The sequence below is a fragment of the Muscardinus avellanarius genome (assembly GCF_963383645.1).
Source record: "Muscardinus avellanarius genome assembly, chromosome: 3".
Lineage (NCBI taxonomy): Eukaryota > Metazoa > Chordata > Mammalia > Rodentia > Gliridae > Muscardinus > Muscardinus avellanarius.
In genome coordinates, this window is record NC_137788.1 from 45,263,196 (window position 1) to 45,280,756 (window position 17,561).

The 17,561-nt window shown below is 41.1% G+C and overlaps 1 protein-coding gene across 1 annotated transcript in view; it reads left to right on the forward strand.

The window, feature by feature from the left end:
- Nucleotides 1-17,561, forward strand: part of SCP2 (sterol carrier protein 2) — a gene marked incomplete at both ends in the record, with an annotated part of 99,220 nt that overhangs the window by 61,390 nt on the left and 20,269 nt on the right. The window contains 2 exons of the mRNA XM_080691418.1: nucleotides 1,530-1,683; nucleotides 16,123-16,225. Coding sequence (XP_080547544.1) covers nucleotides 1,530-1,683; nucleotides 16,123-16,225 — 257 coding nt within the window. The remainder of the gene's footprint in view (nucleotides 1-1,529; nucleotides 1,684-16,122; nucleotides 16,226-17,561) is intronic.

The following is a 17,561-nucleotide window of genomic DNA, read 5'->3' on the forward strand; positions in this document are numbered from 1 at the left end:
TTCCTTCCTTCCTTCCTTCCTTTCTTTCTTTCTTTCTATCTATTTTGCGGGTCTGGGGATGGAACCCAGGGGCATTTGACCTACGAGCTACACCCCCAGCCCTATTTTATATTCTTTATTTTGAAACCGGGTCTCACTGAGTTACAGAGGGCCTTACTAAGTAGCTGAGTCTGTCCGCGAACTGCGATCCTCCAGGTCTCAGCCTCCCGAATGCTGGGATTACAAGCGTGTGCCACCACGGCTGGCTTTTTATTCTTTATTTTGAAACAGGGTCTCACTAAGTTGCAGAGGGCCTCACCAAGTAGCTGAGGCTGGCGGAGAACCTGCAGTCCTCCTGTCTCAGTGGTACTAGGGGTGGAACCCTGGGGGTTTTCTACCTCCAGGCCATACTTCCAGACCTATTTTATATTTTATTTGGAAACAGAGTCTCACTAAGTTGCTGAGATCCTCACTAAGTAGCCAAGGCTGGCTTTGAACCTGTGCAATCCTCCTGTCTTAGGCCTCCCAAGCGCTGGGTTTACAAGCATGCACCATCATGACGGGCTTTAGAGTCAGCTTTTTAGAAACCAGTCTCTAAGATATATATTCTTTGAATATGTGGACACTGCTTGGAAATTAAAAGTAGCAATTAAAATTTCTTGGGAAGGTTGGAGTTTGTTTAGGAAATTGTCATAGGTACTCAGGAATCAGAAGTTTGGGGTGGACACTAGGTAGACCTGCAGAGCTCTGCCTCCAAGGGCAGGGAAACCAGTCTTTTCCAGTAGAACATTCCTAACTTAGGTGTCCTTAAATAGTTGATCTGATTGAAAGACTAACCTAAACTCTGAAACATGGGTTCTAGTCCCGACTCTGGAATTAGCCTGCCTTCTGACCATTCACGTACCTTTCTGTTTCTTAGTGTTTACCTCATTCCTTCCAGTTCTTTCCAGCTCAAAAATCTTTGATTTTATTATTTGAGGATAGAATGTGTTATTCTTGTCACATAGCTTTTCTTGCAAATAGCTGGGAATGGGTATGGGAAATAATTCATACTTATTGGGAAGCACTTGAGGGAAAATAATAGGAAAAATTCCCCTTACCAGCTTAAAAAAAATTTTTAAGGGAAAGTGAACTTCCAAATCCTATATTTTTTTTTATAAATGAACTACCAAATCATAGATTGTTTTCTTTTACTACATTAAAATTATAAAATTAATCATTAGTTTTATATTATTTTTATATCATTTTCCCTCATTTGGCAATTTTATATTTGGTGGTGTCACTTTCAGCATACTAGAAAATGACAGATTAAGTTTAAAGAGCACAGGAAATTTCTCAAGCCCAGACATTGCCTAAATAGATTACTTAGGGGAAAAGAAAACTAGCAGCAAAACTTCCTCCAGCTTTAAGAGAAGTTACCAAGGTGAACGTGATCCCAGACCTAATCAAATGCTAATTCAAAGTCCCTATTAGAGGCTAGCGCTTTTCTGGCTGGAGAAAGCGGCTGTGTAATCTGCCTGACTCGGTTTGCTCTGTGTTCGATTTGCTAGGCCTGGCTCAGTGTGCTGAACTCTGCTGGCAGCTGAGAGGGGAAGCCGGGAAGAGGCAAGTTCCTGGTGCAAAGGTTGCTCTGCAGCACAATCTAGGCATCGGAGGAGCTGTGGTGGTGACACTGTACAAGATGGGTTTTCCCGAAGCCACCAGGTAAGAGGCATTTTGAGTTTTGTCAGTTAATCCATCTGACACTTTCCAAATAAAAAAAAACAAAACAAAAAATTCTAATTTTATTTTCTCTGTCTTCAAGGAAAAGTCTCTCATTACTTTGCTTTGATAACACGGCCTAAAAACTAACTTTGGCTTTTAAACTAGTTAGCGTTTAAACTTAACCAGCCTAAGGGGGAATTCTGTTCAGAAGAAGGCAGCATAGCCAAGAGAGTACTGTGGGCTGGGAGCTGCTCTCAGGCCTGCCAGCCCATGGAATTCAGGCAAATCACTTCTTGGTTTCCTTTCCCACAGTTTACTTTCTTCTCATGACCTCCCAGGCTTCTAAGGTTATAGAGAAAGCCGCCAAATACATATGCAGTTGGATCTTTTCAAATTCTAGCTTCTGAATCTGACCAAGTCCTTTCTGCTAGCATTCTTTTTGTCTCTTGCTTGTTCTCCTTCAATACCCGTGCTCCCCAAGGCTCCAGGTCCCTATATCTCATTCCTCTACAATCTCTCAACTCCTTGTCATCTCTCTGGGAGGGCTTCTCCTTCCCAAAGAAAAAAAGGCTCCCATCCTTTCCACCAAGGACCAGCATTTCCCACCACTTCCTGTAGCATTGTTCCAAATATTATGTGTGCCCTTTTTAAAATCCTTCCATCCTTCTCCTTCCATCAGCTCCTTTCCCTCTGTCAGCAAACATAGGTCTTCCCTCTTCTAAAAAATCTATTTTTCTCCTTCCCTTAACTATTCCTTTTCATGATGATCCATCTTTCTTTCTTTCTTTCTTTCTTTCTTTCTTTCTTTCTTTCTTTTTTTCTCTTTCTTTCTTTCTTTCTTTCTTTCTTTCTTTCTTTCTTTCTTTCTTTCTTTCTTTCTTTCTTTCCCCAGAGGCATTCTACTTCTGAGCTATACTCCTAGCCCTATTTTTATTTTTTTTTAATTTTTATTTTGAAACAGAGTCTCACTAGGTAGATGAGAGTCTCATTACTTGCTGAGGCTGTCCACAAACCTGTGATTCTCCTGTCTCAGCCTCCCAGGAACTGGGACTACAGGTATGTGCCACCATTCCCAGCTTCACTGATGATCTTTGATCTTTTGAAACTGAGTCACCTTTGATTTTGTGAGCTGGAATACTCCACAGTTTAGTTTCTTGCTTCATTCTAACATCGGGTATGGCAGATCTGAGTGAAATTGAATGTCCTTGTCTTTAATTTCTTTGCTATTCTCCTTAACCATGCCTTAGCTTTTAACAATTAACTCCCTTTTTTTCTCCTGATATTCTTGGTAATTGTTTAATTACTTATTAACCTCTTTTGCTATAGAAAGGATTTAGACATACTTCTTTTACTAAATCCATTATATTCTTATTTTTTACAAGCTCTTGGGTCTCTTTACTCTTATCTTCTTTCTCTGTGCAGAGTATCATATCTGTTGTAAAAAAAAATTTTGTTCTTTTAGTTGGGCATGGTGGCACACGATTGTAATCCCAGTACTTGGGAGGCCAAGACAAGAGGATCGCAGGTTCATGGCCAGCCTCAGCTACTTAGTGAGGCCCTCTACATCTTAGTGAGACCCTGTTTCAAAAAAATAATAATAATAAAAAATAGGGCTGAGGGTGTAGCTTGGAGGTAAAATGCCCCTGAGATCAATCCCCATACCACAAAAAATTACTTTAAGACTCATCTCAAGTATCATTTCTTTTTAAATATCCACAGCTCTCTCCACCTCTTAGGCCTGCTCCAGTTTTGGTTGGTTGCATTGTAATCTGTCTTGTTTAATTATCGTATAATGCTTAAGGCCTAAGACTGTGACTTCTCTCGTATAGAGAATTGATGTTTATTGACTTGAATCAAAAGGCATTGAATTTTAAGTTTGCTCCCAAATCTGATTCATTGATTTATATTGGCTCTGGAATTTCATCCAGTTCCTCTTTGGAATTGAAAACCCTTAGTAAAAGGCGAACTATAAAGAGCTACTACAGTCAGTCTAATTAACATAGCTATCTAATTTTCTCAAGAGTGGAAAGTAAGCTGGCCGTGGTGGCGCACGCTTGTAATCCCCGCGCTTGGGAGGCTGAGACAGGAGGATCGCACAGGTTTGAAGCCAGCCTCAGCCACTTAGACCCTCAGCAACTTAGTGAGACCCTGTTTCCAAATAAAATATAAAATAGGCCTGGGAGTATAGCTCAGAGGTAGAAGGCCCCTGGGTTTCATCACCAGTACCACCAAAAAAAAAAAAAAAAAAAAAAGTAGAAAATTTATGGACTTTGGGCAAGAGATTTTTGTTTTGTTTTTGGTCCTGGGAATTAAACCCAGAGGCATTCAACCTCCAAGTTCTGTCCCCAGCCCAATTTTATTTCTTATTTGGAAACTAAGTTATGGAGGGCCTTGCTAGTGGCTGAGTCTGTCTTCAAACCTGTGATCCTCCTGTCTCCGCATCCTAAGTACTGAGATTATAATTGTGCACCACCACACCTGGCTTTCAGATTTTACTTTAAGTATAAAATTCTCATAGTTATTTTATTTTTAACTATGAATAGTTAGGAGTTGTTGTTCATATAACCCAGGTTTGATATTTCTGCAAAGGGAGAAACATGGAAAAAAATTAGATAACATTAACAATTGAAAAGAAATTGGCTTGAAACATTGAAGGCTTAATGAGAGAGAAAACGTAAAGACCAAATTGGGAAAATTTTAACTTTGTGATTGTGGTTGGGTTTTAAGCAAGGTAATTGTAAGCTACTCATTATGCATTATCTGATTTGCTTACTCATTTAGCTAACTTTGGTGAAATAACTGCCACCTGCTTGGACCCCTCAAGTGTGTTTTTCTAAGTATGTGCAGAGGGCAGGCACTTTTTCAAAACACCATAGAAGCAAAGCCCAGAGGAAGAAATTACTCTGGAGAAGGTGTTAGGATTGCTCAGCAGAGGAGTAGGGGAAAAAGCTGTCCCCGCCTGTACATAGGTGTGGGGCGTGAAAGTAACAGGTTTGGCAGGTAGTACTGTGTGGGTGGAGAGTAGATTTTCTTTTTTTTGTGCAGGCATAGGTTAGGGAGGGACAGAATCAGTACTTTGTAGCTAACAGTAGCAGTACAACTTGCCTTTAGAACACATTAGGAGTTTGGAATTTATCTTGTAGAATACAGGTTTTAGCAAAAAATCATGTGATTATGTTATATGTTCAGTAGATAAGTCTGGCATACTCTGTATTAGATGAAGGAGAGAATCTAGGTCAGGAATGCTTGGAAGGCTGTTGCAATAGTGTGGAGAAGAAATGTTGAGTGCTACAACAGGAATCATGAAAAAAAGAGAAGAGATCTTTTTTTTTTTAAGGTCCTAAAGATTGCACCTAGAGCCTTGAGCATGCATCGGAGCCTTGTACATACATCCCAATCCTTTTTTTTTTGGTGGTACTGGGGATGGAACCCAGGGGCCTTCTATCTCTGGACTACACTCCCAGACCTATTTTATATACTTTTTATTTGGAAACAGAGTCTCTTAAGCCAGCAGAGGCTGGCTTCGAACCTGTGCGATCCTCCTGTCTCAGCCTCCCAAGCACGGGGATTACAAGGGTGCGCCACCACGCCCGGCCATCCCAATCCTTTGTAAGGTAGCGTCTCGCTACGTTACTGGGCCAGCCCTGAACCTGAGATCCTGTTTCTTCAGCCTCCCATAGTCTGTGCCACAGTGCCTGCCCGAGAGGTCCTATTTAAAAGCTATGACACTGCATTTGACTTCCAGTTTAACTTTTATTTCATTAAGCCGGTTTTGAACATGACTTGATTTTGTAACATCTTTTTATCAAAGTAGGGAACTTTTATGATATAGATTAAGTTTGCATTCTATATTAAGTTAAATGGAACCTGTTTCATTTGCAGTAGTTTAATAGCATTTCTAAAACTCAACTTTGTTATGTTTTTCTTTTACTAATTTACATACAGTAAAACTTACCCTTTTTAGTATGTTTCTGCAAGTTTTGAAACACATGCAGTATCACCATATAACTACCATTGTAATCAAGATATAGAACAGTTCCACTCCCCCCAAATTCTTTGCGTCGCTGTCTAGTCAACCCCTTCCTTTCCCTTCTTACTCCTGGAAACCATTCATCTTCTACATCTTACTCTGTATTTTTCCTTTTTCATGCATGTCATGTGAATGAATAACAAAAGCCTTAGAGTCTGGCTTCTTTCTCTTAGCATAATGCATTTGAGAGATGGGAATAATCCACTTTATTGTGTATATCAATAATTTGTTCCTTTTTTATTGCTCAACAATATTCTGCTATATGGATTTACCACAGTTTATCCATTCCTTGGATAAGGCATATTGTTTTTTTATTTTTGGTGGTACTGGGGGTAGAACCCAGAGGCTTTCTACCTCCGGGCTATACTCCCAGACCTTTTTTATATTTTATTTGGAAACAGGGTCTCACTAAGTTGCTGAGAGCCTCACTAAGTAGCCGAGGCTGGCTTTGAACCTGCGCAATCCTCCTGTCTCAGCCTCCCAAGCACGGGGATTGCAAGCGTGCGCCACCACGCCCAGCCTTGGATGAGGCATATTGGATTGTTCCAAATTTTGTGTGTTGGGGGGGTAGAGATTGAACCCAGGGGTATCCTACCTCCAACCTATACCCTCAGCCCTTTTTTAATTTTTATTTTGAAACAGGGTTTGCTAAGTTGCTGAGGCTGGCCTGAAACCTATAATCTTCTTGTCTTACCTTCCTAAGTACTGGGATTACCAGTGTGTGCCAACCATGTCCAACTGTTCTGATTTTTTTTAAATGGAAAACTAAACTTGAAAGCTTAGTTTAACCTAATAGGTGTCAATCCTGAGTTATATAAGCAGTTAAAAGTTAGAAATAAAAATTATGAACTGGGGATGGGGCTTGGTGATAGAGTACTTGCCTGGTATGCACAAAGCCCTGGATTCAAGCCCTGACACCACAGAATGAATGAATGAATGAGTGAGTAAATAAATACTTCTTTTAAAAAGAGAAAAAGTAGTAGCCAGACGTGGTGGTGCATGCTTGTAATCCCAGTACTTGGGAGGCTAAGACAGGAGGATCACAGGTTCGAAGCCAGCCTTGGCTGTTGAATTGTAAGAATCCGTGTGTGTGTGTGTGTGTGTGTGTGTGTGTGTGTGTGTGTGTTGCTGGAGATTGAACCCAGGGTCATTCTACCTCCGAGGTACACTCCCAGCCCCATTTTATTTTTTATTTGGAAATGGTCTCACTAAGTTACTGACAGCCTCACTAGGTTGCTGAGGCTGGCTATGAACCAGCGATCCTCCTTCTCAGCCTCCCAAGTACTGGGATTACAGGCATGTGCCACCATACCCAGCTTAAGAATTCTTTAAAAACCACCTTTTGAGGGCCTAGTGTGTGCTTGGACCACGCGTGACAGGTGCTTCCCATTTGCCTGTGCTGCTGGGGATTGAACCTAGGGACCTTGCTCAAGCTTAAAACTGAGCTACACCCAGCCCCAGTTCTTTGCTTAATCCTCATAACAATCCACATGGTAGGTATTATAGCCCATTGTAGATGAGATTGATGACCAGAGATAAAAACAGTTTAATGGAGTCTCAAGAATCAAGATTATAACCATCGTCTGCCCAGTTCAGAGTTACTGTTTTTGTTGTTGTTTTTTTCTTTTGCAGTACGGGGGATAGAACCCAGGAGCATTCTACCTCCAAGATACACCCCAGCCCTATATATATATTTTTTATTCTTTATTTTCAAACAGTGCCTCACTGAGTTGCTCACTGAGTAGCTGAGCCTTTCCACGAACCACCATCCTCCTGTCTCAGCCTCCCGAATGCTGGGATTACGAGTGTGCACCACCAGACCTGGCTAGAGTTCCTGTTTTTTAACTTGCTATATTTCCAGTATTTGATGTTGTTGATGCAAAGCCTGTATAGATCGTAAAGTTAAATTTTACAGGAATCTAGAAGAAATTTATACACCAACTAGGTTATTCTACTGGTTAATCTTCAAGGTTCCTTCCAACAATTTTTTTTTTTTTTTTTTTTGGTGGTACTGGGGTTCCCGGAAGCCCTTCTACCTTCGGGCTACGCTCCCAGACCTATTTTTACATTTTTTTTAAAATTTGGAAACAGGGTCTCCTAAGCCAGTGCGCGCGGCTGGCTTCAAACCTGCGCGATCCTCCTGTCTCTGCCTCCCAAGCGCAGGGATTACAAGCGTGCGCCACCACGCCCGGCGTCCTTCCAACATTTTACATACCAGATTTATTCCAGAAATTTTATATATAAACTAAATTTAAATAAAAACCGGTCAGAAATTAGTTTCTACTAAAAGGACATTGTATATAAAGAAATCACAAGTAGTTCTGTAGTCCCAGTTCCCCAGAGGCTGAGGCAGGAGGTTCATGTAAGCACAGGAGTCCAAGACTACCCTGGGCAACGTAGCAAGACCCTGTCTATAAAATAAAGCAAGATGAGAAATATCTTTTTTTGTGAGTGTGAATTCTCTCTCTCTCTCTCTCTCTCTCTCTTCTTTCTTTGGTACTGGGGATTGAACCCAGAGGCATTCTACCTCCGAGCTACACCCTTAGACCTATTTTTTTATTCTTTATCTTTTTTTTCTACATTTCCATGTGTCTTGTCTATTTTTTTAATTTTTTTATTGGTGCACTGTATTCATACATCATAATGGGATAAAAATTACTTTTGTAGACATACATGCACACATTGCCCAGTTAGCCCCTACCCAGTCCCCACCCCGTTCCCTCCCCATCCCTCCTTCCCATTTTTGGCTTAGTGGTTGACATCTAGTATTATAGCAATTTATCCAAAATTAACAATGATAATCTCACATAACAGTTTCATTTGTCTGATACCAAGCTTTTGATGACTTAATGATAACATTTCAATATTTCTTTTTGCTTTCTTTCTTACCAGAGAATATATTTTTTTAGGTGAAACTATCATACATTTATTTATTTATTTTTCAGAAAGAAATCTATCCTAATATGGAATATGTACCCTACATACCCAAAACGATCTCGAAAAAGAACAAAGCTAGAAGATGTATATTTTCTGATTTCAAACCATATAAAGCTACAATAATTGAAACAGTGTAGTACTGTTCTAAAGGCAGATATATAAACCATTGGAGTTAAATAAAAGCCTAGAGATAAATTCTTCCATATATTGTCAAGTTATTTTTGACAAGGTTTCCACGAACATTTGGTGGAGGAAATAATCTTTTAACTAAATATTGTTGAAAAATAATAATTATATGAAGAAGAATAAAATTGGACCCTTACCTAACACCATATACAAATATTAACTCAAAATAGATAAAAGACCTAAATATAAATCTTAAGACTATAAACTTTTAGAAGAAAATCTGGGTCATAAAACCTCACAACATTGAAATTGGCAGTGATTTCTTGGATATGATTTCAATGGCACAGGCAACAGAAAGGTATACAGACTCCCTAAAAAAAAAAAAAAAAAATTGTATATCCAAAGACAATGTAAACAGAGTTAAAAGTTACTAATAGAATGGGATAAAATATTTCCAAATGCTATATCTGAAGGTATATTAATATTCCAACTAGAAATCATAAAAATTAGCAACAATAAGAGCAAACAATACAATTTAGAGATAGGTAAAAGACTAACATAAATAATGAATCTCGTTGGATGGAAACTCTTGTTTCTCTGGTTCTGGTGTGTGTTACCTATTTCTTCTTTGTAGTTAATCTCTTTGAGTATTTTCTCTAGTGCTGGTTTTGAAGACATAAGTTCCTTCAGTTTCTGTTTGTCGTGGAAGCTTCTTATTTCCCCATCTAATTTGATAGAAAGTTTTGCTGGGTAGGAAATTTTTGGCTGGAAGTTGTTTTCTTTCAGAGTTTGGAATATGTTACTCCAAGCCCTTTTGGCTCTCATTACTTGGTTTGGGAGGTCTGGAGTGATTCTAATTGGTTTGCCTCTGAATGTCACTTGGCCCTTTGTTTTTGTTGCCTTTAAGATTCTCTGCTTGGCTTCCACATTGGTCATTTTGACAATTATGTGGCGTGGGGATCCTCTTCTCCGATCCTGTCTAAAGGGAGTTCTATAAGTTTCCGGGATCTCTTGCTCTATGTTTGGAAAATTTTCTGCTATTACTTCCTTGAAGAGATTGCTGATCCCTTTGGTATCACCTTTTCCCTCCTCTATTCCAATTATTCTTAGGTTAGCTCTCTTAAAATGGGCCCATATTTCTTCAATGTCAGATTCCTGCTGTTGGATATTTTTTTCTAGATTAGAAACTATGCGTTCATTTTTGGAGTGATCATCTTCTAAGAGTGAGGTTCTATTTTCCATGTGGTCTAATCAGTTGTTTGTACTTTGAATTGAGGCCTTTACTTCATTAATTGCATCCTTTATCTCTTTTTGGCTCTCTCTGAATTCTTTTCGAAACACCTCTATTATTTCTACAGTTATTTTCCTGATTTGATCTTCTAGAAATCTCTGGATTTCTTTGTTATCAGGTTCTGATGTTGTGGGGTTGTGGGCATTCATTGCTCCATTGTTACTCCTCTTTCCCATGATTTCAGAAGTTTGCCTTCTCTGGGTTCTTTTCTTGGGTCACTATGACTTCACTTAAGGTGCTCTGAATCTCGAGTCTGTGGTATCTCAGTCCCCACTACTCCTTTACTGGGTTGTATCATAGAGTCTCAGACCCAGGGAGTCAATCGAGGCTGCTTTAGACCATGGGGGGTGCCAGGTTGGGCGTTCTCCTATGGTGTGATATCTCTGCCACCTCCACTCCCCCACTGAGTCAAGTCCCTGGGAGTACAGTACTGGAACTTCTCCTCTAGGGGCCGCAATTTGACTCACTGTTGTTGAGTGTGCAGATGGAGCTGTAGTGGACACGGTGAATTTGCTGCTGCTGCCGCCGGTGGCAATATGGCGACGCTGCCACGCCCTCGGCCGTGAGGCTGGCGTATTTCTTCTCTGTTTTTGAGCTCTGCTCTGAATCCCTGCAGGGTGTGCTGATCCTAGCCTCTGGGAGCTTTAGATGCTCCCTGCGCCAAAAAATCTGTCGAATTCCGCCCAGCTGTTCCGAAGCGGCTCACCTCGGCTCGCTGTCCGCCACTCCTCTCTGGAGCCTGGTGGGCTGTTGAGTGCGTTGGTTTGGTGCTGTCCGGTGAATTCGCCGCTGCCGCCGGCAGTAAGGCGCTGCTGCCGCATCCTCAGGCATGAGGTCGGGGTATCTACTCTGTGGCTCTGAGCTCCGTTCTGAGTCCCCCTCCTCTCTGGGGCCTGGTGCTGCCTATTCTTTATCTTTTGAAGCAGAGGCTCACTAAGTTTTGGAAGGCCTCACTAAGTAGCTGAGGCTGGCTGAAAACCTGTGATCCTCCTGTCTCAGCTTCTCAAGAACTTGTAATAACCATGTACCACCACACCTGGCTAGAGTGTGAATAATCTCTTTTTCTAATTTAAGTTGGTATATTCAGTTTCCTTTGAGCATGGCACAGATAAAGTAAATTGTAGTTGGCATGGTGGTACATGCCTGTAATTCCAGGACTTGGGAGTCTCTGAGACAGGAGGATTGCAGGTTCGAGGACAGCCTCAGCAGGTAGTGAGTCTCTCATTAACCTAGTGAGATGCTGTTCCCAAATAAAAATAAAATTGGGCTGGGGTGTATCTCAGAGGTCAAATGCCCCTGGGTTCAATCCCCAGTAAAACACACACATGCATACAAAGTAAATTTGTAAGGAGGGGTTTTAGAAAATATTGATATATTGACAGTACTTTACAAATTAACTTTTTCATAATCTGGGTGAAAAGTTGCTTAATAGGTTGGTGACCTTTTTAAAACAAACAAGATAGATGTCTGTGACCTTTGGGATCATGTCTGGACATTACCACATAACAGAAAAGTACTACTAATATCAAGTATTTTATCATATACAATTAAGATGTGGCAAGTTTGAAAAAAGGTACAGTAATGTTTAAAGTTAAAAAATGGAACATTAATAAAATGGAATTGGCTTGTGGAGGCTAGTTATGGCCACCTGGTTTTAGGTCACTCATTGGGACTTTTTTTTTTTTTTCCAGGTGTGGGGATGGAACCCAGGGGCATTCAACCTCCGAGCTTCATCCCCTGCCCTATTTTTTATTCTTTTGTTTTATTTATTTATTTGTGGCACTGTGGGTGAAACCCAGGGGCTTTCTACCTCTGGGCTATACTCACAGATCTAATTTATATTTTATTTGGAAACAGGGTTTCACTAAGTTGCTGAGAGCCTCACTCAGTAGCTGAGGCTGGCTTTGAACGTGTGTGATACTCCTGTCTCAGCTTCTTGAATGCTGAGATTACAGTGTGCGCCACCACGCCTGGCTCTCACTCATTGGGACTTTTGACTAAAAAGAATGGTACTAAGTGGGAAAGGAAAAAATTTAGGAAGGGAAAATTCAATGTGATTTCAGTTTCAATCAGTCACTATTTATTAACTGCCTATGCTGTGCTGGGAACTGGTAATACAAAGAGTGGTGGTGTTATTGGTGGTGATGGTGGTCGTAATGTGGCATCTAGTAGGGTTTCACAGAAAAGGTGTTTTCTGAGCTGAGTCTCACGGGGGAAGGGCTGTTTTACCAGAAGGAGGTGTTGCAACCCGGGAGCAGCAGGGCAAAGCCTGTAGCCTAAAATCACACTCCACTCTATGCCTCAATTCTGTTCCTGGTTCATGAGGATGATTCTTCTGGTAGGCTCGCTTTTCAATTTCTTAGACTTACCATACCTGACTGTCTGCCGATTACTTTGCTTTATGCCTACTTGAGAAAATGAAAGTCCTTACACCTAACTCGATCATCACTGATCTAAGACTGATAGACCTATCTAGAATTGCATCCATCTGATCTTTTCTTAGTATGAGTCTCCTTGTCTTAGATCCATCGTCATCTTTATAAGATTTCTCTTCCACCTCCTTTCCCCTGATTCATTACCATCATCGAGCTATGCGTTCTGTTAGTCTTAAAGCAAAACCAGATCTTCCTTTAAAGTTCGATATATGCTACAAGATGAATAAACCTTGAGGGCATTATGCCAAGTGATATAGGCCAGTCACCAAGAGGCAAATACTGTATGGTTTCATTTACATGAGGTACTCCAGAGTAGTCACAATCAGAGGGACCAGAGTGGTGGGTACCAGGCATCGCAGGGAGGGAGGGTGCTGGGGATTGAGCCCAGTGGCATTCCGCCTCCGAGCTATACCCGAGCCCTTTACATTTTTTGTTTTGAAACAGTCTTGCTATGTTGCTGAGAATATCACTGAGTTGCTGAGACTGGCTTTGGACTTGGAGTCTTCCTGTCCTAGCCTCCCAAGTACTGGGATTACAAGTGTGTGCCACCACACCCAGCAGGAAGATTTTGTTTAATAAGTACAGAATTTTGGTTTTACAAGATGAAAAAAGTTGTAGAGATGAGCAGTGATGATGTTTGCACAGCATTATGACTATATTTAATACCACTGAACTATACGTTTAAAAATGGTTAGAAGCCAGGCGCGGTGACATATGCCTAACCTCAGGTATTCAGGAGGCAGAGGCAGGAGGATTGCAAGTTCAAGACCAGCCAGGGCAACTTTGAGAGATACTGCCTCAAAATTAAGAAATAAAAATATTAATAAAGATATAAAAAGGTCTGGAGATGTAGCTCACTGGTTGAGTATACTGGGTGAAAAAATAAAAAGTTAGGCTGGCAGATGTTACATTTGCAAGTATTTTAATGCAGTTTTAAAAATGAGAAAAGTTTTTAAGAAGCATCTCCAGAAGAAAATGCATTTCATTAAGAGATTAGTCAAAGATGCCATTTTTAATTCCACCCCAAAACAAGCAAATAACTTTATTTGGCGACATTCCCTCCTCTGAAGACCACTCCATTTCATGTTCCCCTAAAAGGAAAATCTCAAGAGTCATGCTGTCTCTATTTCCTTCTCCCGTTCCCTATGGTTGACTCCCACCCTCTGCCACTTGAAACTGCCTTTGTCAAGGTCTTGTGTCCTCTCGTTGCCAAATCCAGGGGCACTGACCTTTAGTGGCCTCTGATGTAGTTTACTCCTGCCTCTGGGCTTCTGTGATCTCATGCTCTCCTGGATTTCTGCTCGAGTCAGCACTGGCTGCTGCTTCCCCTTCTGTCCCGGACTCTAAATAATGGGGTTCCAAGATCATTGTCCTGGGCTCCCTTTCTCTGTAACTCCTTTATGTCCATTCCAGGGATTTAAGTACTTTCATTAAGTTGATGAATATTTCATTTTATCTCCAACCCAGACCCCTCATCTGAGTCCCAGATTCTCATCTCTAACTGCCTTCTCGTACCTTGAAATCTTACGGACTGGGCCTGAAACAGAAGTTTGATCCCTTCTACTCCCACAACCTTCTTCCTTGTCTCAGCAGTGGCCTTGTCATCCCCAGTGACTGAATCTTTCCCACCCACTGAATCTTCCCTCCCCTTTCCTCACCCCTCTCCATCCTCTCACTCCCAGCAGCACAGCCTATAGATTCTGTTTCTGTTTTGAATCCATTCCCCTTTCTCCATCTGCTGGCAGCCTGTATCTGTAGTCCAGGCCCCCATCACCTCCTGTCTGTACCACTCCAGCAGCCTCATATCCAGGCCTCTTACTCTAATAGGGTAGTAGCTCAAATTCACCTGCTCAGAGAGGTCATTCCTTGACTGTCCTGTAGAAAGTAGGTTCCACTTTTTTTTTTTTTTTTGCGTTACTGGGGATGGAACCCAGGGGCATTCTACCTCCAAGCTACACCCCCAGCCCTATTTTTTATTCTTTATTTTGAAACAGGGTCTCACTGAATTCCAAAGGGCCTTACTAAGTGGTAGGTAAGGCTGTCCTCGAACCTCGATCTTCCCGTCTAAGCCTCCCAAATGCTGGGATCACAAGCATACACCACCACACCCAGCTGGGTTCCACTTTTTATTTACATCCTGGCTATCTTTGCTTCCCATAGGCCACGAATTCTGCCAGTTGTTTTCACTTCAAAGTTATTGGCACTCTCCATCTTTTCCCTTCCTCACACTGTACACTAAGATAAAGCAACTTGTTCAGAATCAAGAGCAAGTTGAGGGGAGGTGGCTCGTGGGTTCAACCTATACCCTTGTGGCTGTATAAGGATTGCGCTCCATGTTCCACACCAGGTCATTTATCTGTAGTTCTTTTTTTTTTTTTGGTGGTACTGGGGTTCCTAGAAGCCCTTCTACCTCTGGGCTATACTCCCAGACCTATTTTATACTGTTTTATTTGGAAACAGGGTCTCTTAAGCCAGCGCTGGCTTCAAACCTGCACAATCCTCCTGTCTCCACTTCCCAAGCGCGGGGATTACAAGCGTGCACCACCATGCCTGGCTACCTGTAGTTGTTTCTAAAGTACCAAACAGTCAATGCACAGATGTTTGTAAAATTAAGATCTTGTGTTGCAGGTGAAAAATAAGGCCCAAGTCCAACCTGCTTATGTCCTACTCTCTTATAATCCTGTTCTAATTACCATCATCTCTCACTTGAGACACCGCAGTAGCTACCTCAGTGCTGTCCTGCCTCCCACATGTCCCCTTACAGTCCATTTCCAGCTGCAGCCAGATTTGTTTGTTAAAACCTGTAAAGTGAATCATACTCTCCTGTTCTCATTATACTTAAAACTGAAGCAGTTTTGTGTGTTTGGTGCTAGGGGATGAACCCAGGGCCTCATGCCAGCTAGATCAAGGCTCTACCACTGAGCTTTACCCGCCAGCCCTTAAAACGGAAACTTCTGAGTAGACCTGTAAAGGCCTATCTGCCCCATGTGTGTCTCTAACATTGTCTTTTCCGCCTTTGCTCCTGCTGTACTGGACTTTTGTTTCCTGTACCAAGTTGGTTTCCACCTTAAGTTCATTATACTTGAGTTCCTTCAGGCTGAAATGGGTTCCCCTACCTAAATCTTTGTATGTTTGGCTCATTTACATAGTTTAAAATTTAATTTAACTTTCACCTCCCCAGAGAGGCCTTTCCTGACCATGCTATCTAAAATAGCTAAATAAATAAATATATAAATAAATAAATAGGTAGATAAATAAATAAATAACAGCGTACCCAACACACACAAATGTATTCTCTCTCTAACCCCTTCTCCTTTATTTTCTTCATAGTATCTATATTCTTTTTCGGCTTATTAATTATCTTCTCTGCTAGCATATAAGCTTAATGAGAGGTGGTTTTTTGGTTTACTGTATTTTCAAGCACAATATCTAGTAGCTAATGAGTGTTCAACATTTAGTGAAAAAGCAAGAAGGAAAGCTTGTTTTATGTACTTTCTAAGGATTCTAGATAAGAGTTGCAACATCTCTGTTCTTAGGGTCTTTGAAAACTACAGTTGTATAATATTGAAAACCCCAATATGTGTATGACTCCCTGAATTAAAATTGATCCTTTTCCCCAGTTCTCATAGAGCACAACAAATCGAGGCTGTTCCCACCAGCGCTGCAGGCGATGGGTTTAAGGCAGACCTTGTCTTTAAGGAGATTGAGAAGAAGCTTGAAGAGGTAAGATCTGTGTGAAACATTATCCGGGACCCTGAGGCTGGGAAGTGCACACAGGTCTCAGGTGTTACCATGAGCTGGCACAAGCTAAGAATGTATGTCATGTTGTCAAGTATTGAGTGTGTTTTAGGTTTCTGAGTCATTAAGGCTTCCTTCCTTGTCATCCCAGTAAAAACATGTTTCAGGAATGTACAGATTTTGAGATTTGAGTCAAAGAAGTAGAATAAATACTGTTTAAAATTGTCATTCTTAGCCAGGTATGATGGCACACGCCTATAATGCCAGTATTTGGGAGGCTGAGACAGGAGAATTGTAGGTTCAGGGACAACCTTAGCAATTAGTGAGACTCTTAGCAACCTAGCAAGACCCTATTTCAGAATAAAAATAAAATAGGGCTTGAGGTGTAGCTCAGAAGTAGAATGTTCCTGTTGTTCAATCACCAGTACCCCCCAAAGTCATTCTTTTTTTTTTATAATTAATTTTCTTCTGAATTAAAAAGATTTTACTTAAAATTATTTCTTTTTTTTTTTTGCGGCACTGGGGATGGAACCCAGGGGCATTCTATTTCTGAGCTACACCCCCCCAGCCCTAATTTTTATTAATTAATTAATTAATTAATTAATTTGGTGGTACTGGGGTTCTTGGAAACCCTGCTATCTCTGGGCTACACTCCCAGACCTATTTTATATTATTTTTATTTGGAAACAGGGCCTCTTAAGCCAGCGAGGCTGACTTTGAACCTGCATGATCCTCCTGTCTCTACCTCCCAAGCGCAGGGATTACAAGCATGCACCACCATGCCCAGCTTATTATTTTATTTTGAAACAGGGCCTCAGTAAGTTGCAGAAGGCCTCACTAAGTAGCTGAGGCTGTCTGTGAACCACGGTCCTCCTGTCTCAGCCTTCCAAGTACTGGGATTACAAACATGTGCCACCACACCTGGCCAAAGAATGAATATCTATCTATCTATCATCTATCTATCTATCTATCTATCTATCTATGTTTTTTTTTTTTTTTTTTTTTTTTTTTTTTGCAGGTCCGGGGAGGGAACCCAGGGGCATTCTACCTCCAAGCTATACCCCCTGCCCTATTTTTTATTCTTTATTTTGAAACAGGGTCTCACTAAGTTGCAGAGGGCCTCACTAAGTAGCTGAGGCTGTCCACGAACCACGATCCTCCTGTCTTGGCCTCCTGAATGCTGGGATTACAAGCATGTGCCACCATGCCCAGCCAAAGAATAATATTTTAAATGAGCTTTGAATTGTATGATATCAAAATTCTTCTTAAAAAAGGAATCATTTATGTTTGAGGACTTTTTTTTCCTTTCCTCCTTTACTTC